General features: G+C 39.2%; 1 protein-coding gene across 4 annotated transcripts in view; it reads left to right on the top strand.

Moving 5' to 3' along the window:
* Window positions 1-25,850, top strand: part of LOC121736428 (cytoplasmic aconitate hydratase-like) — a 36,295-nt gene extending 10,445 nt beyond the window's left edge. For 2 of the 4 annotated variants that reach the window (XM_042127618.1, XM_042127619.1), the window contains exons 8-19: window positions 460-576; window positions 10,807-10,969; window positions 11,948-12,048; window positions 12,987-13,106; window positions 13,506-13,662; window positions 14,383-14,489; window positions 14,803-14,931; window positions 15,670-15,806; window positions 16,230-16,403; window positions 16,967-17,063; window positions 24,655-24,840; window positions 25,403-25,850. In XM_042127618.1, coding sequence (XP_041983552.1) covers window positions 460-576; window positions 10,807-10,969; window positions 11,948-12,048; window positions 12,987-13,106; window positions 13,506-13,662; window positions 14,383-14,489; window positions 14,803-14,931; window positions 15,670-15,806; window positions 16,230-16,403; window positions 16,967-17,063; window positions 24,655-24,840; window positions 25,403-25,513 — 1,599 coding nt within the window. In that variant the 3' untranslated portion in view covers window positions 25,514-25,850. The remainder of the gene's footprint in view (window positions 1-459; window positions 577-10,806; window positions 10,970-11,947; window positions 12,049-12,986; window positions 13,107-13,505; window positions 13,663-14,382; window positions 14,490-14,802; window positions 14,932-15,669; window positions 15,807-16,229; window positions 16,404-16,966; window positions 17,064-24,654; window positions 24,841-25,402) is intronic. The other 2 variants (XM_042127616.1, XM_042127617.1) reach the window with 1 other exon arrangement.
* The last annotated feature ends 128 nt before the right edge of the window (window positions 25,851-25,978 follow it).

Here is a 25,978-nt window from a genome sequence, read left to right as displayed (position 1 = left end):
TTTAAGAATATAAATTTAATAATTTTGTAATTCATTGGCTAGTTTATTCTCAATAAATTTTTAAAGTTTCGCTCTGACGTCATCATCGGCCGCCAATTGACCTCTGCATATGTTTTAAATTTCCTTTCAATCTTATTTATAATGTCTGGTTCGTCAAATGCAAGTTCTCATTATGCGAAAGCTGATACGAGAAGCTTACCAAAAGTTCGAAACGTAATGTTGGTCGAATTTATTGCTAATTTAACGCCATTGAAGGTCAAACAAGTTAAACGTATTTGTTCAAAAATATAAGTAACTAATGGGTATTTTTTTCGTTTATACACAGAAAAACGATCACTGACCTTATTCCTCGAAATGTTTTTGTAATGAGCAAAATTAAAAAAAAATGGACAATCCCCATTGGTGAATAGTAAATTACTACTACTATTAGTAAACAATTTTACCCTTATATATCTTCAGGTAGTGGAGCTAGATCTGTCCACCGTAGTGACGTCAGTGAGCGGACCGAAGCGGCCGCAGGACCGCGTCGCAGTCGCCGACATGAAGAAAGACTTCCAGGACTGTCTTACTAATAAGGTGAGGTGTTGTGGTTGTAAATACTCGATTCACAGAACAATTAGTAATTATACATAACTTACAAACAATGGATCAATATCATATTTCTTATATTAAGAAAAAATTGACAAGATAAAATTGTTTAAACAATTACGGATTATCTTCTGAAATCCGTGTTCTTTTGACACACCATGATGACGTTTCTTGCTGGCTACTGAGTTGTGACGTCATGTTGCTCAGTAACAGGAATGATACACCCAGTGACGATGTCAACGTCTTCTGAACATGTCACAACCATAACTGTCACAAAAACTTCTGTCTCGCTCTTTTGACACTTAATGTCCTATATTAATATTTTCTATCTTGCAGAGGTTCTATGATGACATATCTTGTAACTTGTGACGTCATATTGCTCAGTAAAGGGAATGACACACCCAGTGACGATATTAACGTCTTCTGAACATGTCACAACCATAACTGTCACAAAAACTTCTGTCTCGCTCTTTTGACACTTAATGTCCTATATTAATATTTTCTATCTTGCAGAGGTTCTATGATGACATATTATCTTGTAACTTGTGACGTCATATTGTTCAGTAACTGGAATGATACACCCAGTGACGATTTCAACGTCTCCTGAACGTGTCATAGCCACAACTGTCACAAAAACTTCTGCATCACTGTTTTGACATTGCATGACCTATTCTTCTATCATCCAGAGGTTCTATGATGACATATCTTGTAACTTGTGACGTCATATTGTTCAGTAAAGGAAATGATACACCCAGTGACAATGTTAACGTCTCCTGAACGTGTCATTACCACAACTGTCACAAAATCTTCTGTCTCGCTCTTTTGACACCTGATGATCATCTATCTTGCTCAGAAATGTATCATGCTGACATGTGATGTCATATCGACACACCCAGTGTCACATATTATAAATGTCTTCTGTGTGTCTCATAGCCACAACTGTAACATTTATGTCTTCTTTCTTTTCTCTTTTTTTCTTTTATCTTCTGGATGGTGAAATGAGTATCCGGCAACAGTTATGACTCCCCCAGTGATGGAATATGACATCTACTGAGTGTGTCATATCTGCTACTATGACACTACTAATTGTCAAACAATATACAAAATATCACAAATGCGATTTTTGATTGATTAATTATTATAACTGCAATTAAAAATATACATAATATTATAATGGAACCAGATTCAATTAAAGTATTTAAAATGAAAAAAAAATGAAATTCATCAAATATACATACACAGGTTTCAGTTGGTTTTTCCCGTTTAAGCATAAAACATAGAAATTGAACACTGTGTAGTTAAAAATAGACAGTTTTAGATGTGTAGAAGTCCGCAACCGCGGTTATCACATTCCCAGTGACAGATAGTGACATGCCAACTGAGCAGGTGACAATCGTAGACACGGACATGACATAACATGAAATGGTCATGTCACATTTACAGAACATTGTATAAAAACCGTATTTAAAGTTTTCTTTTCTTTTATTGATACAGTGAAACGTTGAAAAAATTATAGTATTAAACATAATATTATCAAATGTGTAATATCACAAAATTTCTTAGTTTGATAATTTCCTGATCATACTATTTTGTAGGATCTCATTTCACGTCGTTGGTGCACCAGTAGCCACAGTAATCATACACCCAGTGACAGATGTAACATGTCTTCTGTGCGTATGATTCTGCGTCTATTGGCTACTTCCCCTTGTATAGTCTGTTCACACTTATTTTACCTCCGAGTTCTCAAGAGAATGAACCTTAATTATTTGGAATAAAGGCGTATTTTGTCTGCAGCTGTCGATAATGTCTTTAGCAGCAGTGATGACACACCCAGTGACAGATAGTAACGTCCTCTGAATGTGTCATGACTACCACTATGAGACCATAAACAATTATTGATTGATTGGTAATCAATATGAATTATAAATGCGTAGAAAATAATTGCAAACTTTTATAATAAGATTCCTGTATATAATAATAATAATAATAAAATGGCACTAGCAATAGTTTTGTCCTCCGTAACAGTAATAAGTAATAACACAACCAGTGACAGAGATTAAGTGACTGTCAGATAAATGTTTTAAAACGACTACCACTCTGACATTGGCAACTCACCGAGGTGGCCATTTTTAAAAGAAGAAGAAGACTACCGTGACACTAAAAAAATATAGAAACCGGCTGATTAGTTTAATTTTTTAATTTACTTTGTATTGATTTATTTTTATATAAATGTAAATTAAAAAAACTGTATTAATTTACCACTGTAATTCTTCATTGCGTAGTTTATACATGGCATATACACATTGATAACGTTATAGTCCATGAGTTTTTTTTTACGTCAAAATGAATTGAAACGGAGTATAAATAATACAGTAAATGAAATGATGAGAGAGATCTTCAGCAGCGGGAATGATACACCCAGTGACAGAAATGAACATGCCCACTGGATGGATCATAACTGCTGCCAAAAAAAGCCTTCTATAAGTTGGTAAAATGGTGAATAAAATAAACAATAGTCTATTCGGGTTACGATGACAGCAAGTAACAATTATTTTTAACAAAAAATTAAAACCGACTTCCAAGGTAAAAACAATAATAACATCCTTATAATATGAACTAAAAAGTATTAAATAATTTTTCCTATCTAATAGTGCTTTTTTCCGAATTCGGCTAAACCTCAACTATTTCTGTACTCAATCTTCATCATTTTGAAGTCCTACTACTACTAACCTACTTGGGACTTTCTAGATTGTGTTTGTTTTGCCCCCCCCCCCAAAACATATCCACAGCCGAATATATAACCTCCTCGTTTTTTGGAAGTCGGTTAAAAATATGTTAAAATGGCATATCTTATATCCTTAAACGAGCAATTCTTGTATATATAATTGGAATCTCGGAATCGGCTGAAACGATTTTCATGAAATTTAGTAAATACGGGGTTTCGGGGGCGATAAATCGATCTAGCTAGGAATCATTTTTAGAAAATGTCATTTTATTCGTGTCAAATAGCTACTTGTACTTAATTGGTTAATAATGTATGTTCATTGGTCAATATAGACTCAACATTTAGCTGACTTCTCAACTCGAATATAGTTACTATAACGTTTATTAAAATTAAATATACGAAAGACCACATATAGCAGCTAGAAAATATGACAGAAAAGTAGCTTGAAAATGACACACGAGCAGCTATCACAAACCCAGTGACACGATAGTGACTGTCACCTCGATTAGTGACAACTGCGCGCTGTGTCATGACGCTGACCTATGTCACTACAGTGACAACAGCTGAAAACAATATTATTGGCACAAAAAAATCTTAACATAAAACAAAGCATAATTATCATAAAGTTAATATACCTAGCGGAATAGAGCAACAATCTCGAGCTGTCAAACGAAACCGAAATTGGCTTCATCTGTGTGAAAAATATGTGAACGTATACACTTACACAAGCATGACTGAACATGAATTCTATGAGATTAAATTGTCAACGTGCGGCACGTGCCGACTGGACGTCAAAAAATGAGTGCTGCTGTCATGTATCACGCATCTCTTTTTACCACGAAGTGTTACTGATATTGACATCTCTCTTGCTCAGGTTTTTGTTTCTCTATTCCGCTACGTATATTAACTTTATGATAATTATGTAATATGACATGAGGTCTGCAAATCAAGTAAAGCTTAAGCAATACAGGTGATTGTAGAATCTACACAGGTGCAAGTGGAAAATGGGACGAATTACTAGTAGAGACATAATTAATAATAATAGAAAGTAATTAAATAAATTAAATACATACCAATTTTTAGCGTTACTTCCTATTTTGAGATACAACACAAAAGCACGGAAAATAAACTAAAAAAATCTTACCCTATAACTTTACTAATAAAATTTTTCATATTTTAACTTCAAAGTTCACCATCACAATTCACAACTAATTTAAATTAACTTTTAAATAAATCAACTTGCTATTTAACCACTTCGAAAGCTAAACACAGAATGATCTACATTTCGAAAATAGCATATTTATATACAGGTAATATTATTGGCACTCGGCTCTAATGACAGTATGGACTAATTACTAAATGAAAAATATTTTGTTATTAGCTCTAATGTTAATGCACTTTTTATGTCGAAATTTCTGGGAATGTATTTGGTATGAGAATTTGTGGAATAAATATTTTGATTGAATAGTAATATTATTTAGAAGCAAGAAGTAAGAAAGTTCTAAAAGACAAGAGTATGTAAATAAGTATTGCGCTTTGCAGTTTTATAAGAACATTTAAAGAGTTGTGTGCGTGCAATCTAATACTAATTTATTTGATCTATGCCTAAAATCCACACTAATATTATAAAATATGTCTGTCTGTTACCTCTTCACGCCCAAACCGTTAATCGATTTTAATGGAATTTGGTATGAAGATATTTTGAATCCCGCGAAAGGATACTTATCCTGGAAAAATATACGGTTCCCACGCGATTTACGAATTTCTCCGCAACGGAGTTGCAGGCATCAATTAGTAATTAGTATAATGTTATTATCATTTTTATCTAATATTTTCGCATTCTTTTACTAGACAGTAAATCTTTAAGTCACAGTATAGTCTACTCGGGTAAAGAAGGAGTATTTGCGAATAGACTATAAAATAATTACTCCCACATTAGTTTCGGTGACGGTGGCCGGTTTCATTGAAACCAGGCCAGTTACGCTGGAGTAATTTTATAGTGCCCAGGTGTGTGCGCAGTACACAAGAGCACTCTCTATTCCTTTACTCTCATAACCGACGGAAGACACGACTGGCGAAAGATCAGGCACAGGACCGACTATTTACATGCCCATCCGATGCATGGATCATCTTACTTGTCAGACAATCAGGTGATCAGCCTGCATTTTCCTAACCAAACTTGGAAATAACATGTTTCCAACGCGGGAATCGAACCCACGACCTCCCAGTCAAGAATAATAGACTATAAAATAGGAGTGATAATGTAGATTATGTAATTTTAAATTTACTTACATGATTGCGTTTGTTTGTTCTCAGAGATGCAATTTTTTCAGACATTCGGTGCAGTAGCTTTATGATATGTCATGTCACTCATAAGCTACGACACCAAATATCCAAAATGCTGCATCTTTGTCAGCAAATTTTACCATTTTGTTGATGAACTAAATCCTCTTATGTAGAGAAAATAAGAGTGCCACAAGACATTAACAAAGTGTATGTATTACTTTTAGGGCAAGCCAAACACTAACAAAATAATATTCGTGTGAATATAATATTATATACCGAACTTTATCATTTGCGGTCGGAAAAATGATTTTAAATAGATATTTAATTGTGTAGCCGTGGTTGTGTGGTTTTCGAACATTTACAAAGTTCCCATTGTACTTTAGATGAAACTATAATCAGGCAACGCAAATTATACATAATATAGCCTGAGTTACCCTGGATAATGCTACGTATACTCAATGGATAATGATATAATTTTATTGAGATGATCAATGATATCTCAATGTTATTGAGATCCCATTTATATGAATTGATCAGGCATTTAGGCGCTGTGGTGAAATAAAAATAATATGGTACATAATGTACTGCCAAAATAGTTTGCTTACCTACCTTGTTTTTAGCTTTGCCGTTGCAGGGTAAAACATTCCAATAAACAAATTCATAATGTAAGGTAAAGCAATAATTTAAACAATAGAACGTATAGAGTGCTCATTATAATTAAGTAGTGTAATGGATTGTTCATTAACAGAAAGTAATTTGTTGTCAATTAGTTCGTTCTATAAATGTAATGTGGGTTCTTATAATTAAAAAAAATTAAGTTATTTGTAAGATATTTGGTAAAATATCTTACTTCGAGTATTAATATTTTTGTGTAAATTGTGTGAATTACTATAAAGATTGATATCTAACAGAGTAACCCAATTTTTGGGGGATTTTTAGGTACTTATGTTAAATAATAAATATTTTGCGTAAAAATGTAAGTTTCATACACTTGATCGCTGTTGTATTTATCTAGATCCTAGATTAATATTATTATTCAGTACATAGGATCCTAAACTAAAAAAGTTGTAAACTGGACATTTTCAGTAATGCTACAATTCATATTTGTCAGTAACATAACAAAGTAGATATCAGTTGCGGTGGGTCTGGTTTCTTTATCTACACAACGTTAAACAACTATTTCTAAGTAATTTTATTACTTTTAATTATTTTATAATGACAAAGCAATAACTGAAGCTTCTTATTAGATTCGCGATTTTGCCATGCTAAACTCTTAGGTTTTTATCTTAAAGCATTCACTTACAATCAGGGCATTTTTCTATCTATTTAACTTCGATAATACAAAAATAATACAAAAAATAGTTCAGATTCAATAAGGCGAGCCGATTAGTTTTCAATTACAAAAACTTTATCAAATTCGTTCTACCCGTTTAGAACTTAGGATACCACAGACACACAGCCACGTTGTACTACAAATAGGACAATCCTAGACAATATTTTAGGATCATCAAATCGAAATATTAAATCCTACGTATCTCTGTTAGCTACTACTTCCGAGATTTTCAGCAGGGTAAATTGTTGTTCGTCTTATCAAAATGAAGCTCCTCACGATAAATTAGCTTGATTGTAATAAAAAAATGTACTACCCGTACCAATATTTTTCTAAATTATAAAAATAAACTTACCTGTATAATTGAAAAATCACATAACACTGTCAAGATACAATAAGATACAGTAATATGTTATATTTGTAATTATTTATATATGCCACCAACTCAGCTTCCTGTATGTATATAGAGAGATATGTGTTTGTGACAATGTTACATTATAATTTTGTAGAATAATCATGTCACAAAATTTAAAACAAAGTTTCTTTAAGTTATGATATAGATATGATTTCAAAAGTAGCTTAGGTGAATCTTAGTATTTTTGTAAGAGTACGCATTTTTATGTTTTATAAATACAATGATATAACATCATGATAATTATTAAGTTAAATAATAATAATAGTAACCCACATTTTACTTTAAACATGTTAAGTTAGTCGAACTAGTTATAGTGCCATTTTGTAAGCAATAAAGAGTTATCTATCTATCTATCTGTCTATCTATCTATCTATCTAATAAGAAATCTATATAAATCTATCAGTAAAATGTTTTATGACAGTCGATTAAAATAATATTTCATTATAGACTCTTAAATAGGACGAAATAGGCTTAAAGATTCATTTTCTTACTGGACGAGGCCGTTACGCTGAATGAAGTTTATCGCGCAAGAACCGTACATTTTTCCGGGGCAAAAGTGGTCGATGTCCTTTCTCGGGACTCATACTATCTTCATAGTATGAGTATAGGTTTGTGGTTGAAGAGGCGACAGACAGACAGATAGACACACTTTCGCATTTTTGATAAGACAATGGATTACCCACCGTTTTATATTTACTCAAACTCAAATGTTTTTATTCAGAATTATTTTTAGGGTTTCGTGCCCAAAGGGTAAAAACGGGACCCTATTACTAAGTCTTCGATGTCTGTCCGTCTGTCTGTCTCCAGGCTGTAACTCAAGAATGGTAATAGCTAGACTCTAGAGAGTTGAAATTTTTACAGATTATGTATGTATTTCTGTTGCCTCTATAACAACAATACTAAAAATAAAAATAAATTAAATCCTATGCAACAAACGTGATTTTTTTAACATTTTTTGCTCGGTGTCAATAATGACAACAGGTAGCCACCTGATATGTTCACAAAATACTCAGTATTATTTATACTTTAACGAGCTTTTGCCCGCGGCTTCGCTCGCGTTAAGAAGTATTATTATATACAAACTTTCATCCCCTATTTGCACCCCTTGGGGTTGGAATTTATCAAAATCCTTTCTTAGCGGATGCCTACGTTATAACATCTATCTGCATGCCAAATTTCAGCCCGATCCGTCCAGTGGTTTGGGCTGTGCGTTGATAGATCACTATGTCAATCAGTCAGTCACCTTTGAGTTTTATATACATAGATTATTAAAGATAAAATTTTAATAAAATAAACAATTAAGGTGGGTAATTAAATCCCATACAAAAAACACATTTTTTTCCTATTTTTGCTCTAAAGTGGTACGGGAGTCGGGACCCTTCGTACGCGAGTCAACTCGCACTTGGCCGAATTTTTCACAAATATTTTCTGAACGTTGAAACTTTATGGTGCCTTTCAACTAACCCGGCGTAAGAAACTCGCACGGGGCCATCTTTTATTAAAAATATAGAAAACAGATGACGCCCGCAACTCCGTTACGCCAAAACTCGTTTATCGCGCGGGAACTGTACATTTTTTCGGGACTAAAGTATCCTATGTCCTTTCCCGGGACTCAAACTATCTCCATGCCAAATTTCAGCAGAATCGGTTCAGCGGTTTGGGCGTGAAGAGGTAACAGACAGACAGACACACTTTCGCATTTATAATATTAGTATGGATTTAACTTACTGTATGTAAGTAACGCCGCGTTAAATGTATAGTATATAGTATAGGTTTATAATCACGCGCTGAAGTCCACAAGGTCAGAGAAATGCTGACTGGACAAAACCTAAGTTGACTGATAATCGAATATATGCTTTGTATGTTTATGATAAAGTATATTTCAGCTTGGCAATGCTTACGCGTGATTTAACTGATGTAGGTCGAGTCGCAAGATTTTGAATTTGCGCTTTTTCGGTTAATAGTTATCAAATGCCTAATTTCAGATTGTTAATTAATAGACTAGGTATTTCATGCAATATCCCATGAAAACAGCGTATTTTTTTAAATCGGCCAAGCGCAAGTCGCCCCCGCCTTAAATATATGATTTATTGTATTCTTAGTATTTGTGGTTATAGCGCCAGAAATACCTAATCTGTAAAAATATTAAAAATTTCATAGAAATCCGTTCAGTAGTTTATTTAAAAGCGTAACAGACATCCATAATCACAAACTTTCGTATACGCATATAATAGTAAGAATATTATATTCTTGACTATTCTGTCAATACGCATAAAAAATGTTTTCCACAAAATGTAGACACCTAATCCTTTTAATGCATTAAGTATTTTGTATAATGAGTCCTTTATTTATTAACAGCTATTTAGGCAGTCATTAAGTAATAGGGCGTAATGACTAGCAAAAATATTCAATATTCATTCCGTAAATACTAATTATACCACAGTCTAAAATTATACTGAGCTCCGTGTGAGTATATGAATTTTTGTGCCTCGTTTTTCGGCTTAGATTATATCAAAAATATATATATTTTGCAATAAATTATTTACAACTAACGACCCCCATCAGCTCCGCACCGATGCAAAATTTGATACATAAACCCAACTTACCTATCAGTTTATCTATTGTTGGCAGCTGCATAAAAATCTGTTTAGCTGTTTATAAGAATACTCAACTAAAAGTACAGACATCAGAAGGGACTGTTTTGAATTAAGATTCAAAACAGTCCCTTCTGATGTCTGTACTTTTAGATACCTTAGGCAAGAAAATGCTGATGATTTTATTTATTACATTATTTTGATTTGGTTCGCGAATATTTTAAACCCGAAGTTCATTAAAGCATCCAGTCTAACGCTAAGTACTCACATGCTGTTTTGCTCGATAGTTTTACTCCAATTCTAGTGATAATTACGGTGTGGACCGCAAAACTCACAGCTCGAAGGCTCGCATCGAGCCGGCTCAATGGAATTAAATGTATCGATTTAGAATAAAACTATCGAGCAATTCTGAATGTGTGGACAAAAGCCCGAGCCGTGGGTTTTGCTCGACGTTATTGCTCGATCGAGCAAAACCGTATGTGGGTACTTAGCATAAGGTGTTTTATACTCAACTTTAAAACATGAACATTGAACAAGGAGAAAGTTAAAACGCACTCAGAGTCTATAGAAAATGTTTAGAGTTTTTGTCAGAATCTTCATGGAATAAAATTCCATGAAGTTTTGACTTACAAGTCATTAAGGACCTGTTTCAGCACTTCCTGATAAGTGCTGGATAGGCTATCCACAACTTATCTGACAGATACTCAATGACTGTCTGATAAGAGAAGATAGCCTTTCCGGCACTTATCTGGAAGTGTTGAAACAGCCCCTTAATCTCTCTGAGTGTGTACTGTGCGATAGTTGGGTACATTACATTAGTTTTTGTAGTGTACGTAACGACTAACGAAACCAAATGTCTCTACTCCAGGTGGGCTTCAAAGGCTACGGTCTTACACCTGAGCAGCTGGGCGCGTCAGGCAGCTTCAGTTTCTCGGACGGAAAGACGTACAGCATCACGCACGGCTCCGTCATCATCGCCGCCATCACCTCCTGCACCAACACCTCCAACCCCAGCGTCATGCTTGGCGCAGGTGAGAAATCCTATTCGGGCAATGGAATAGGGAATCCGTTGCATATTACACGAGTCCTCCCGGACGTAGAGTGCCCGGTGCTTTGGGCAGCTCTCCCGGAGCAGGCGGCAGAAAACTGCCGCGCGGTCATTTATGTACATGAAAAAAGAGAGGCACCTAAAATAGATCCTTGTGGCACATCTAACTTTATTTTACTTCCATTCGATCCTTTAGAATTAACTTCTACTCTTTGCGTTATATTTGTAAGGCAAGAACTTAACAGTTTTAAGGCCTTTTACCATAATGAGTCAATTTTCTAACTAATGTAGTGTGTTCGACACAGTCAAATGCTTTGGATAGATCGCAGAAAATACTAAGTGCATCCTGCGATCCCTCCCAGGCTTTAAATATACTACATAGAAGACTGATGCCTGCATCTGTTGTGGACCGACCTTTAGTAAAGCCAAATTGATTGTTGTGTAATAAATTATTCGAGTTAAAATGAACCAGTAATTGATTATATTTTTTCAAATATTTTACTAAAAGTCGGCAATATAGATATTGGTCTATAGTTGGCTGGGTCAGACTCATTCCCAGCTTTGAAAAGAGGCATCATATTGCTGTGTTTCATCACGTCAGGGAACACACCACTTTTAGGACAATTATTAAAGACTAGAGCTAAGTGCGCGGCAATGATGTCAATTATTGATTTTATAACTCTTGTGGACATACCCCAGAGATCAGTAGTTTTTTTAATACTGAGCGATTTAAAAGTCTTAAATAATATCCCTGGAGTCAATTTCTTTAAAAATTAAATTGACATCACATTCATTGATATTTTCTTTATGTAAATAAAATATGTTGAACGTAGGTAATATAATAAATCGGTCTTGGCCTAATGCTCATGTATGATTTACATGTTCCGTCTCGATAAATTGGCACTTACTATTTTATACATTTAGAATTATTCTATGTTATACGTTGTAATATATTTTACAGGTCTGCTGGCGAAGAAGGCTGTTGAGAATGGTCTGAGCGTGCTGCCCTACATCAAAACCTCGCTGTCGCCTGGGTCTGGTGTCGTCACGTACTACCTTAGGGTGAGTAGTAGATTAAATAGATAATAATACTTGTTTTTCACCATATTTACCCAAATGTTAGTTACAATTATCTAAAAGCTGTGTTAGGGATATATTTTAGATTTACACTACGAAAATTAAACTAGGCGAAATGTAAATATTAAGACATTTACACACACAATTGCCCGATTAGAATGTCACATGTGTGACTTTAGTGGAGGAGGCCAGGACCCCTCATTGTTTACCTCTAAACCAACTAGCAACAGACTAGTTATAGCCACGTTTAAACTACCATGGTCTTAATCAGACCAGGGGGGTGAGCCAAAACCTTTTCGTTTTCGCTTCGTTATAGAATCGCCGATCAAAATGTATAAAATTGACATAAGACGAGTCGAACGTCAACGTCATATTAACGAACGCCTATGTCAATTCCATACATTTTCATCGGCGATTCTATCACGAAGCGAAAACGAAAAGATTTTGGCACACCCCCAGTAGCTTAGACCCTTTCGAAAAAAAAAGAAGACATTTACCCCGATTCTGCAGCTGTAATCAGGGCCCGTATCACGAAACAGTTTTGAGACTCAAACAATCGTACGAGAATGTTGTGTCCTACTGTAACAAACGTGAAATGACGTTGTTAGAGCAAGACGCGGCATTCTCGTCCGATTGTTTGAGTCTCAAAACGGTTTCGTAGTAGGCCTACAGGATCCTATTAAGCAGTATAGACAGACCGTGACTGTGATCAATCAGAACGAGTTTGGCTTTGGATTGACGAGTCATGGGAATACCATTTCGTAGTTAAAAACCGAGATTGCATCAAAACCATAAGAAGCGATATTAATATTAATTTCAAATAACAGATAACACATTAGCCTTGTGCTTATGTTGTTGTGTAAGGAGTTATTTAAATTTAACTCTTATCCCCATATCACTAAAGTACAAATTCCCATTGACAGGAGTCCGGCGTGGTCCCGTACCTGGACAAACTCGGGTTTGACATCGTGGGGTACGGCTGCATGACCTGCATCGGCAACTCCGGACCCATTGATGACAACATCGCTAACACCATCGAAAAGGTACAGTGTAGTGACCTACCCTTTTATGTATGAAGGGGAGTAGTGCCCTTTATTTTCTTTAATGGGGCATTTAAATATTAGACGAACAGTATGATAGAGACTTTAAAGAGTTACATGAATGTCTTTAAAATCTGAGTATAGTGAAAATCGAAATAAAACAACAAGAAAAGCGAGATGTCGCATTTCTGTTCATGGCCTCGGTGTGTAAACAGTCTAATAGCGAGGCATACAACAAAGTGGCGCTACTGCGGCGACGCACGGCAACGCAACGGGTCAGTGTAGCTTCGCTTAAACTGATAACTGAGATGTATCTTATATCACGAAAAGAGGAGGGGGGGATTTTATCTATTTGTGTTTTACTACAAATGCCTTATTAATTGGCGTAATTATTTTCTCCAGAACGACCTGGTCTGCTGCGGCGTGCTGTCCGGCAACCGCAACTTCGAGGGCCGCATCCACCCGCACACGCGCGCCAACTACCTCGCCTCCCCGCTGCTGGTCATCGCGTATGCGCTCGCCGGCACCGTCAACATCGACTTCACCGTCACGCCGCTAGGTCAGTGATGATGATGATGATTGTCTATCAGGACAGATTGAAGCTACGAACAACTACTGCAGCTTTATATTCTGTATGGGTCACTGATCTCCATTATACAGTACGCTGGACTTATGATACCCAGCTGTTTATTGTGCCTATTTGAAGAGGAATCAGCGCAATCAATCAATCAATCAGAGGGAAGAGAACTAAATCTGACGTTAGTTTTACGTTTGAAAGTTGCCATATTGGCGCTAATACTAATACTAGTTTCTACAACCAATAACGATTAAGCGGCCATTTGCAAGTTACGTCAGATTTAGTTCTCTTCCCCCGCATTGGGGGCGCTGATTCCGCTTCAAATAGGCACAAAAAATAGCTGTCATTTCAAAGGGTATAAGTCCAGCGTACTTGTATAATGGAGGTCAGTGGTATAGGTACATTTATGCCTGAAATAAAGACCTTTTATTTATTTTATTTAAGGTATTTTGTAGATGGTAAATGAATGGTCTGTTCTCACCGAAACTAAGGCTTCCTACCGTCTACAAGTAGTGCCTAGCCGTCGACAAGTGCCGTTAGTTTGTAAGAAGCCAAAGCGACTATGCACGTTATGTCACTTATGTCATCTCGTGAGCAACTCTATATGTTTTTTTTAATGAGGCCAAAGATTATCAAAGTAACATGAATAGACCATTCACCTTTGTAGTTTACAGACATTTTAAATGCACCGTCACATTACAGGTAAACGCAGCGACGGCACGCCGGTGTTCCTGAGCGACATCTGGCCGACGCGCGCCGAGATACAGGAGGTCGAGAATAGGCACGTCATTCCTAGGATGTTCAAGGAGGTACGAAATTGTGTATTCTCTGTTAAGATTTTTTTTTAATGCGCCTTTTCAAAAAACAGAACTTTGCGACATTGTTAATAGTTTATAGCATAAAGAGACCACTAACAGCTGTCATACAATAACTTAAAAATTAGGTCACGTAGTATGGGTATACTCCCTAATAACAACGACGCACCAAAATTTTCTTATATCATGTCTATAATTTCGCAACATGCACAAGACACTATATTGTCTTTAGCCGAAGACCGAATGACTCATAAGCTAGTTAGATAAACCTATTCTTGCATACTAAACTAAATTATGTTGTTTGCAGGTGTACGCTCGCATCGAGCAGGGTTCGCCGTCGTGGCAGGTGCTGTCGGTGCCGCAGGGCAAGCTGTACGGCTGGGACCCCAACTCCACCTACATCAAGAAGCCGCCGTTCTTCGACGGCATGACCAAGGTCCGTATTGACTTATGGATATAAGGAACTGACAGACTATAGAAAAATATTTTTAATATGTATTTAAAGGTAAGGATCCCACAGAGAGGCAATATTGTTGTGGCGGTACCCAGTTACCCACAATTAGTGCCACATTCCTGCATCGCGCTACCAAAGTTTTCAGGTGTCGGTATATATAAACGACACCTGAAATCAATCACGTGGGCTTAGGCCTGACCGAGTACTACACCTCGCTCGGTCGGAAGATCTTTCTTTGCGGCCACCATGCTCCCATCCCATGCCATATTCCCATCATGTGTTACATTGAAGCTGTGAGGATAAGCAGCGCTATTTCGATTTTGTAACGCCATCAAAAAGACTATCGCGTCACATATGTTTCAATAAAAAAACTAGCCCGTATTGACAGTTTTTGGCCTCTACTTCGGCGCTTGAAATGGTAGTCGAGGAATGGAGTTGAAAATGATTTTATCTAAGTTTTAGTGTCTAAACACACTAGGCCGAAGTTACGCGGCGTAAATTCCGCATGATTACGCCCGCAATGTATTTTAAATTACCGATGACACACTATTCCGACGCGTTACGTCCATATTTTGTATGCGTTTGACATTGCGGACATAATCATGCGGAATTTACAACGCGTAACTTCGGCCTAGTGTGTTTAGACACTTAGACAAGCTGTCTCTATGTCATTACTAGGAACAACAGGGAATTTTATACAAAACATGTTTTATTTTTCAGGAGCTGCCCGCCATCTGCAGCATCGAGGGTGCTCGCTGCCTGCTGCTGCTGGGCGACTCCGTCACCACCGACCACATCAGCCCTGCCGGCTCCATCGCCCGCAACTCGCCCGCCGCCAGATACCTCGCTGGACGAGGGTATGACGTTTGTTAATACGTATTCAGTTCAATAGAGAAATTGCATTAAACTGAAATTTTGTCTAAACAGATCTCATATTTGTTTGTGTAAGAAATAAAAGCAATGACAATACACTGATTTCGGTTGAAAATTATTCAAATATGTCTGATTAAAGTTTTGTATTTATTTCTGTCTAGAAAAAGGTGATTTACGCTGTCATGACAGACATTTATGCTCTTACCATAAAAAATACAACTATACAAGATCTGCTTGTCTTTATCCAGCATAATAGAAAAGTCATTATATGACAGACAAAGATAGCGGGTCTTGAAGGGTTATACGCTGCCTAAATATTTTTATTAGTAAAAGGGATATAATACGAATTAACCGTATTGTCGCAACATTGTGGATATTATGTAATATAAATATATTTGCTTTTCAAGGCTTACGCCGAAGGAGTTCAACTCGTACGGCGCTCGACGCGGCAACGACGCGGTGATGTGTCGCGGTACTTTCGCCAACATCCGGCTGGTGAACCAGCTGGCGCCGGCGCCGGGGCCGCGCACCACGCACCAGCCCAGCGGTGATGTCATGGACATTTTCGACGCCGCTGACAGGTACGTGCACGCCACACGCACGCAGAGAGTACGCCAGGTGTACCGCAGCTCGTGCGGCGTGACGCACAAGACACGTTCATGTGTCGCAGCACTTTTGCCAACACCTGGCTGGTGAACCAGCTGGCGCTGGCGCCGGGGCTGCGCACCACGCACCAGCCCAGCGGCGACGTCATGGATTTCTTCGACGCCGCTGACAGGTACGTGCACGCCACGCCAGGTGTACGCAGCTCATGCGGCGTGACGCACAAGACGCGGTGATGCGTCGCGGTACCTTCTCCAACATCCGCCTGGTGAACCAGCTGGCGCCGGCGCCGGGCCCGCGCACCACGCACCAGCCCAGCGGCGACGTCATGGACGTGTTCGACGCCGACGCCACGTGCACGTCGGCGCTACGTACAAGAATCGGACTTGACGCCGCTGACAAGTACGCGCATGCCACGCCTACGCAGCTCGTGCGGCGCGACGCTTGTGTCAATGCAAACGTATGGTAAATACGAATTAAGTTGAAATTTAAATTAGTAGCGAAATTTTTACATGATATTTTAATTTCTGTTTTATTTCAGATACGCGAAAGAGAACGTGCCGCTCATCGCGATAGTGGGCAAGGACTACGGCTCCGGCTCCAGCCGCGACTGGGCCGCCAAGGGACCCTTCCTGTTGGTAAGTATACATTTTAAGTTACTTCACCTCTCATCTTTTTAACGTTATGTGATAGAAAATTTGAGAAGAACACAACTCTAAACAAAATACAAAATATGTTGTTTGTCTTACTTCGGATGGTTGTTAAAGTATAATATGAATTAAATTAGGAGTTCTATTGTTATAATTTAAATTAGGAGTTCTGTAGGGGCGAGAACCCCTACACTACAACGATGGGCAGAAAGGAAACTGGGGTTACCTGGTGGCTGAGGTAGCTGGGCAGATGGGCTGATAGGGCTGATGTGCTGATGCTCGTAGTCACACGACACTGTCACCTTCTATTTCACTGAGCTGAGGATTTATCGCGAATCACGGGAACGGCTAGCCGATATTTTTCGTATGTAACGATCGCGCGCCGGTAATGGACTGTGTCACTTGCATGTCAAAACGTATGACAGCTGACAGCGCAGACTCATGCGCAGTGTTGCCAACTGCCACATTCGTCGCGCTAAAGTTTGGCGCGAACATCCTGGGGGGGCCCGGCAATGGGCGTGAGCTGATCCCCATCTTGAGCTGAATCCAGTGGGAGCCGGGCAATCTTGCCGACAGGTCTCCGCAGCTGGCCTTGTGAGGTGGCCAAGTCCACAACTCTGATGACTCCATCCTTCCCAGGTAGTAGGCGTGTGATTCTTCCCATCTTCCATTGGAGCGGAGGCAGATTGTCTTCTTTGAGCAGAACCAGTTCCCCAATTTTGGGTGGAAAGGAAGAGGAAAGCCATTTGGAGCGGATTTGAAGGGTATGGAGGTAGGACTTGGTCCAGAGAGCCCAAAAGCGCTGAGAGAGAGATTGAATGAGCTGAAAGCGCTTAAGGGGGGAGATGACTCTGTCATCTATTGTGTGCTCGGGAAGAGCTGTGAGCGGACGGCCTATGAGGAAATGGCCGGCTGTGAGGGGCTGATAGTCCGTAGGATCGGACGATAGTGGGCTGATAGGCCGAGAATTTAATACGGCCTCAATTCTAGCGAGCAGAGTTGAGAATTCCTCAAATGTGAGGCGTTGTTCACCGATTACACGGTAGAGAAGTTGCTTGGTAGATTTAACATTAATCTCGTGGATGCCTCCCATCCACGGGGCCTTGGGCGGATTAAGTAACCAAGTTATATTTTGAGCTGAGAGTTTATGGGAAATGGCGTCATTATTGTCATTGAGAAATTGTTGAACTTCTAGGAGCTGATTCCTAGCACCTACATAGTTTGTGCCGCAATCGGAACGTATTAAAACGGGAACACCGCGACGTGAGCAAAATCTTTGTAACGTGGCAATAAATGCATCTGTAGAAAGTGCGGATACGGGTTCCAAGTGAACCGCCTTTGTAGTGAGACAAACGAATATACAAAAGTAACCTTTGATTAACTTAGCATTCCGTAGTTGACTTGATTTAAGTAAAAATGGACCGGCGAAGTCTGTTGACACGTGACTAAATACGGGCTGAGGTATAACTCTGTCGGCTGGAAGGTCAGCCATGACAGGCATTTCGGGCTGAGCGCGGCAACGGAAACATCTTATACATTTATACGTTTTATGTCGAATGATGCGGCGTGCTGATAATATCCAGAATTGTTGACGTAATATAGCATGTAATGTATCGGTGCCAGGGTGACAATGAATACGATGATAGTGATCGATGATAAGGTCTGTGAGCGGACTAGAACTAGGCAGTATGAATGGATGCTGTGCATCGTATGTGAGTTCCGAGCGAGTGAGTCTACCACCTACTCGAAGGAGACCGTCCTGCATAAAAGGTGATAATCGTTGTAACCTAACTGTGCAGAGTTTGTTAATTTGCAGGCGGTGAATGTCTTCTGCGAATGAGTTCTGTTGAACAGAGCGGATCCAGAAGAGCAGAGCTTGTCTACGTTCATTTACAGTTAGCGGACCTAGTTCTCGCGAGTGTGTAGGTAATTTACAGTTAGAAATAAATCGTCGCATGTACGCTGTGACGCCGATAAGTTTATCAAATGAGCTGAATCGTGTAAGAAGATCACTATCTATACCGGGGATTGTGAAATGACATGGAACTTGTTTAGGTTTGAGTCCAGGTAATTCCTGTCGAGTGTGAGCTGAAGGCATCTTGGGCCAGGTATCCTCTGGCAGTTTGAGCCAAGGAGGAGACCACCATAAACTATGCGAAAGAAGAGAATGTGCTGAGATTCCTCTGCTGGCACAATCAGCAGAGTTTAAATGTGTAGGTACATGACGCCAGATGAGTGAGAGAGAGTTATTAGTAATTTTGGTTACTCTGTTAGCTTCAAATGTTTGTAAACGATGAGTAGGAGTTTTAATCCACGCGAGTACAATGGTGCTGTCTGACCAACAGACGTGTTGAGATATTGTTAGATGAGCGGAGAGATGTTGAGAGACACGAGACATGAGTTGAGATAAAAGTGTAGCCGCGGATAATTCTAATTTTGGAATTGTGAGTTTATTTTTAATAGGGGCTACCTTAGATTTAGCAATTATGAGTTGAACGTTAGCCGATCCGTCGTGATTTAATTCGTGTAAATATACGACTGCAGCAAAACCATTTTCTGAGGCATCTGCGAAGCCATGAAGTGAGTATGTAGAAGTTAATTTGTGCGGAGCTACGTGTCTGGGAAAATGTATGTTTGAGATGTGCGGAAGATCATGAGAAATGCGCTGCCAGTCTTGTGTAATGTTATCTGGAGTGGGGTCGTCCCAATCCAATTTGAGCAACCATAATTTTTGTAGAAGTAATTTCGCGCGGAATATGACAGGAGTGATCCAACCGTTTGGATCATAAAGAGAAGCTACAGTGCTGAGTATGGATCGCTTCGTTATGTGAGGAATTGGCGGTAGTGAAATGTGATATGTAAATTCATCAGACTGCGGAATCCATCTAATACCTAAAACCTTAACAGAGGGAGAATCTGAGCTGATGTCAAAGTCCTTAGGCATTTCGCATTGATCATCTGGGAAACGTTGTAAGAGTTGAGGAGTGTTAGATTTCCATTTACTGAGCTGAAAACCACCAAGCGATAATAAATTAATGAGCTGAGATTGGAGAGCTGAAGCTTCTTCTATGGAGTCATGACCACAGAGAATGTCATCTACGAATATGGAGTTACGTAATACATGAGCAGCTTGGGGATAGCGATGACCTTCATCATCAGCTAGTTGTAATAATGTGCGGATAGCATGATAAGGACTTGAACGTAATCCGTATGTAACGGTGTTGAGCGCATATGTGAGTAAAGGTCGATCAGGAGACGATCTCCAGAGTATGAGCTGATAATGACGTTGATCTGGATTGATAATAATATTTCTAAACATCATTTTTATATCTGTGGTAAAAACTACACGATGTGTTCTAAACGTCATAATTATATCGACAATATCAGGCTGAAGGGCGGGGCCTGTATGTAGGCAATCATTAAGGCTGACACCATTGGATGACTTACAACTGCCATCGAATACTGTGCGGAGTTTATCAGTACCTGATTTAAATATACCATGATGAGGAATATAATAATGAGGTTTATGGGTAAAAGTAGAAGGATGACAAGGTGTCATGTGGCCTAAGTTTATGTATTCGTTCATAAAATCTATGTATTTTGAGCGGAATGAATGGTCGGATTGTAATCGCTTTTCTAAGTTGAGAAATCTACGGAGAGCAATAGCATGTGTACTACCTAATTGCGGAGCATTCGATAAAAATGGAAGAGTTACGATATAACGTCCCGATCGGTTACGAGTAGTAGTTGAGCGGAATAAGTCTTCACATTGTTCATGTAATGGGTTTGAGTGAGTTGGATGCGGCTGGGGTTCTTCTGACTCCCAGAATCGTTCTAGACTTTTATTTATATCTTGATGAGAATGAGAATGAACAGAATGAGCGGATTGAGCGGAATGAGTCGAATGAGCGATATGAGCGGAGTTAACTTGAACTACTAAATTATCATATAATTGTTCAATGGGACCTATGAGTGCAAAATCAAAAATCGTGCCGAAGGCTATGGGCTTCCCCGGGCCCAAAGTCACCTTAGTACCATCTAACACATGGCCTAAAACATCTGAGCCTAAAATGAGATCGATGGGCGCAGGAGTATGATAATTGTTATCCGCTAACGGAATAAGCTGACTTTCCGAGTCATGTACTACATCGGGAATTTTTTGCATAGGTAGGAAACCTGTGACATCCTTCAAAATATGAGCGGAAGTTGTGATAGAAGGCGTGTCACTACGTGTGGGCCGAAAAGTAATCGAAACATGACCTTTAGAATTTTGTATGTGCTGATCTCCAACGCCTGTAATTTTTAATGAGCAATGTTTCGGTTGTAAATTAAGTGTTTTTACTAAGCGTTGAGTAATTAAAGTTATCATACTACCACAATCAAGTAATGCGCGTGCTTTATGATAGTTACCATATTTATCTGAAATTTTCAAAACAACTGTAGGTAATAATATGGGAGTTTGTAATGAGTTATTATTATGCTGAGTAGTATTAACTTGAGCGGAATCATTATGAGCTGAATTATGAGCTGAGTTATGAGCGGATTTATGATGAGAAAAATTATTATTTAAATTATTGGGCTGATTTTCTAACTCTGAATGCTCCGTGATGGTAGGTAGTCATTGTTTGTTATTATTATTATTATGAGGCGAAGATGAATGCGACTGATGAGATGTAGATGGTTGATGATGAACGATCGTATGGTTAGTATTAGATGTGTAGGTATGAGCATTATTATTATTATCACGACGACGGGGCTGCGCGCGCAGGTGAGCAGGAAGTAAATGAGCTGATGATGTTGGCGAGCGTGGTGCATCATGACGATGAAGAGAAGTGTGATGATTAGGACTACCACAATCCTTACAGACACCAGTCGACCTACATTCGTTTTCGTAGTGCGGACCTAAACATTTACGACATCTACCTTTTGACTCGATAAAGTCCCAACGTCCTTGAATGGGCTGATGGTTATACTTGGGACAAGCTATTAATTTGTGATCTGTAGACCTACAATATGGGCAGTAAAACTTAGATTTAAAACTGGCTTGAGCTGAGTATACGTGCTGAACTTGTCGGGGGGGAGAGGGGGGTACATAGTGTTGGCGAGAATGAGATGGAGCTGGGCTGACATGCGGGGTACGCATGGTATGTGCTGAATGCGAGCGCTGATACGCGGGGCTTATGGGTCTAAAGCGGAGACTGCGCGGAGAGCGGGGTGAGGGGGGTTGTTGACGGGAAGGTCCCGCTTGACCTTGAAACTCAGTGCGCGCTGGCGTCGGACATTCTGTCTCGATGCAGCGCGCGTGCTCTTCTAAAAAAGAGATTAAATTATCTAAAGTGGGCAGGACATCAGATGCGCCGTATCTCCTCTCGAATAATGTGCGGAGCTCCCCCTGTAGTTTACGGACTACAATTGAAACAAAAACATAATTGCTGTCCATAGGCAAGTTTAAGTTTTTTAATGCGCTTTGAGCTGAGATGAGCGGAGTGAGAAAAGTAACTCGGATACTCGAGCGTATATGAATATTGGGCAGACCGAGTATAATATCGACAAACCTGTCGATCAACACGCGACGATTTTCATATCGACGTGTTAGTATGTCGAGCGCAACACTATAATTCTCGTTAGTGATTTTTAGATGAGAAACCATGGATAATGCCTCCCCCGACAGGCATGAGAGCAGGTAATGTAATTTAACCGCGTCCGACAACGTTGCCATGTCGTCCATCAGACTACGGAAAATCGTAATAAAAGAAGGCCATTCTTCAACCAACGAATTAAACTTCGGAAGCTCAATTTTAGGCAAAACGGAAGAAGTGAGCTGAGGAGTCTCCGAAGTACTTTGTGTATTTTCGGCCGCCGTTAAAATAAAATAATAGTCCGAAATCGCACTGTCGTAATTGGACGTATATAGTTTTTCGTTATCTTGGGATAAGTTTGGGTCGTCTAGAATCTCATGATAAATATTCTCGAGTCTTGTTTTTTGATAGGAAACTTCCTTGAATCGCGCATTAAATTCCTTTCTTAATGTTTGAGAAGACTCCTTGGAGTCGCCACTAGAAAGTGCTGTCGCAATTTCTTTGAGCCGACTGAAAGCTTTGACGGCCTCTCTGAAAACGGCAGCTTGCGATTTAGTAGGCATGCTAGTGTAAAGGAACCTTACAGAGCTGATAAAAATGTATATAAGTAGTTAATAAACTATGTTGAAAAAATAGTAAAGTGTTATAGTAATGTGCTGAGTTAGTATATCTGAATTTTAACGCAAGTATAACACGGTAACAGCAATATTATGTAATGAGCGGAGACATAAAACGTTTAAATGCGATACCTAAGACGCTTGTTATTGTAATAGTTATTAAAAACAATTAACAGATGTTTCTTATCGGAGCGGAGGTGCTGAGGTATGCGCGCGCGGCGAAAGATCGATCGCGGTAAGGCGAGTAATTAAGTCGAAGTACCCAAGTGCTAAGTTAACAAAAACAACTGTAAATATTTCAATGAGCTGAACAATAATAACACTTAATGTAATAGGCACAAACTATGTGATGTATGAAAGTTTCTTTGTTCCTACAACCCGACGGAATTATGTTGAAGTTATTTTTATATTGGTATTTGGGAAATATATTCGGGAATTTAATTTAAATGCAATATAGACGCAATATATGGGCTGAAAATAATGAGATTACAATTACACAATAAGATGATAGGGGATTAAATTACCTATGCAAATTATTACTTAATATGGCGGACGAACAAAATCGTATTTGGCAAACTTTGCAAAAATATTGCCGTAAGGGGGTAAAAAATGGGCGGAGGCTACTTTATTCGATAGAATATTAGTAATAAAATGGGATTCTAATAAGATAAGGCAGAAATATGAGCAGAATGAACTGTAGTTTTAATTTTCGCCGGGCGGGGCATTAAAGCGGGTGGGTGAAAAAAATATTCCTAGGCTCGCTATGGACCAGGGTGTGTGCTGAATGGCTCGAAGTGACCAGAAAGGTCACTGGACGGCTCGAAAGGACCAGAAAATGTAGGGGCGAGAACCCCTACACTACAACGATGGGCAGAAAGGAAACTGGGGTTACCTGGTGGCTGAGGTAGCTGGGCAGATGGGCTGATAGGGCTGATGTGCTGATGCTCGTAGTCACACGACACTGTCACCTTCTATTTCACTGAGCTGAGGATTTATCGCGAATCACGGGAACGGCTAGCCGATATTTTTCGTATGTAACGATCGCGCGCCGGTAATGGACTGTGTCACTTGCATGTCAAAACGTATGACAGCTGACAGCGCAGACTCATGCGCAGTGTTGCCAACTGCCACATTCGTCGCGCTAAAGTTTGGCGCGAACAAGTTCTTTGTTAGCATGCTAAGGCTGGTTGGAAACGCTTAACGATAAAACCAGCCTAAGATTTAACGACAAATCTCATATGCATTACTTTATTTCCATATTATTATGTTGCCACAAAACAGCAATTCTTACTTATCTATTCAGTATTTTTCAATTATTTTATACGATTTCTATTTTCGACTTACTTTTACTACCGCTCAATCATAACCACAAATCTTTTCCAGGGCATCCGAGCCGTAATCGCGGAGTCTTTCGAGCGTATCCATCGCTCCAACCTCGTGGGTATGGGCGTGATGCCGCTGCAGTTCCTGGACGGGGAGTCGGCGCGCACGCACGGGCTGACGGGCACGGAGACGTACAGCGTGCGCGTGCCCGCCGACCTCGTGCCGCAGCAGCTGCTCACTGTGGAGGTGGGTGACAAACAAAGCCTTGCGGCACAGTGCTATACGGCAATGATGGTGTCCATGATAATATGTCCCAAAGTGATAATGCGCATAGAAATTTTCGTAATTTTTCGGCAACGATCGTATTTCCCGAGCGTCGGAAGAAATCGCTGCAAGCGCTGTTTTAAACTTAACTTGCGCTTCGCAGCGACGTAGAGGCGCCTGACGTTGCTTGGTCGTTACCATGGTAACGCCGCGATGGCGATTGAGTTAGCGACAGCGGACAGCCACCGGCTATATGATATTTACTTCTATTTCCTTTGAACAAGGTGCAAAATGCAAGTTTCATAGATTCGGGTGTTTTCGTGATTACGACAATTAGCGATGATTAATTTGAGAGTACCATCACGATCCTGCGAATTCGCATCGCATCGTAATGTCATTTTATTATAAATTTAGTCGTAGATATTTGCGATGCGATGCGAATTCGCAGTTATGTGTGCCCTGAGAAGTAGTCTTTTTTCTAACGAAATTCGCTCCACTCATTCCGGTTTGGAACTCCTACTCCATGCCCACTCTCCTTCCCCAGGTGGACAACGGCAAATCATTCCAAGTGAAGGTGCGTTTCGACACGGAGGTGGACCTCACTTACTTCAGAAACGGCGGAATCCTCAACTACATGATCCGGAAGATGTTATAATGAGGGGTTCGAGGCACCAGGGGTCCGGAGGGGTCTGAAAAGTCCCCGGGGGTCAAATTACCTAGGGGTCTAAAATGTCCCCGGTGGGTCAAATGGCGGATGGGGGTTTAAAAATGATGGGTAATGTTATGGTTAGTTGATTTTTTATTATTTTTATTTACTTAACTCTACAAAGAATTTAAGTAGAACAAAGTTAATCAATTTGTGAGTCAGTTTTTGTATTCCTTAAGATTAAGTGTTGATTCGAAATAAAATGCGTTTGTGTTTATATTATATTTAATTATTATTAAAATTATGTGCAGTTCCACTAATATTCCTCGACGATCATATTTTTAATGTTCAAAAAACTGTATAATATTCTTTAAGTAAATAAAATATTGAAATAGGCAATAATAATCTTTATATGCAAATACCGGAATATTATTGAGATTCAAAAGGTTTTAGTGCAGTTAAATCATTTTACTA

This window comes from Aricia agestis, chromosome 19, assembly GCF_905147365.1.
Source record: "Aricia agestis chromosome 19, ilAriAges1.1, whole genome shotgun sequence".
Taxonomy (NCBI): Eukaryota; Metazoa; Arthropoda; class Insecta; order Lepidoptera; family Lycaenidae; genus Aricia; species Aricia agestis.
The sequence above is the reverse complement of the archived record's forward strand: the minus strand, read 5'-3'. Positions and strand labels throughout refer to the sequence as shown.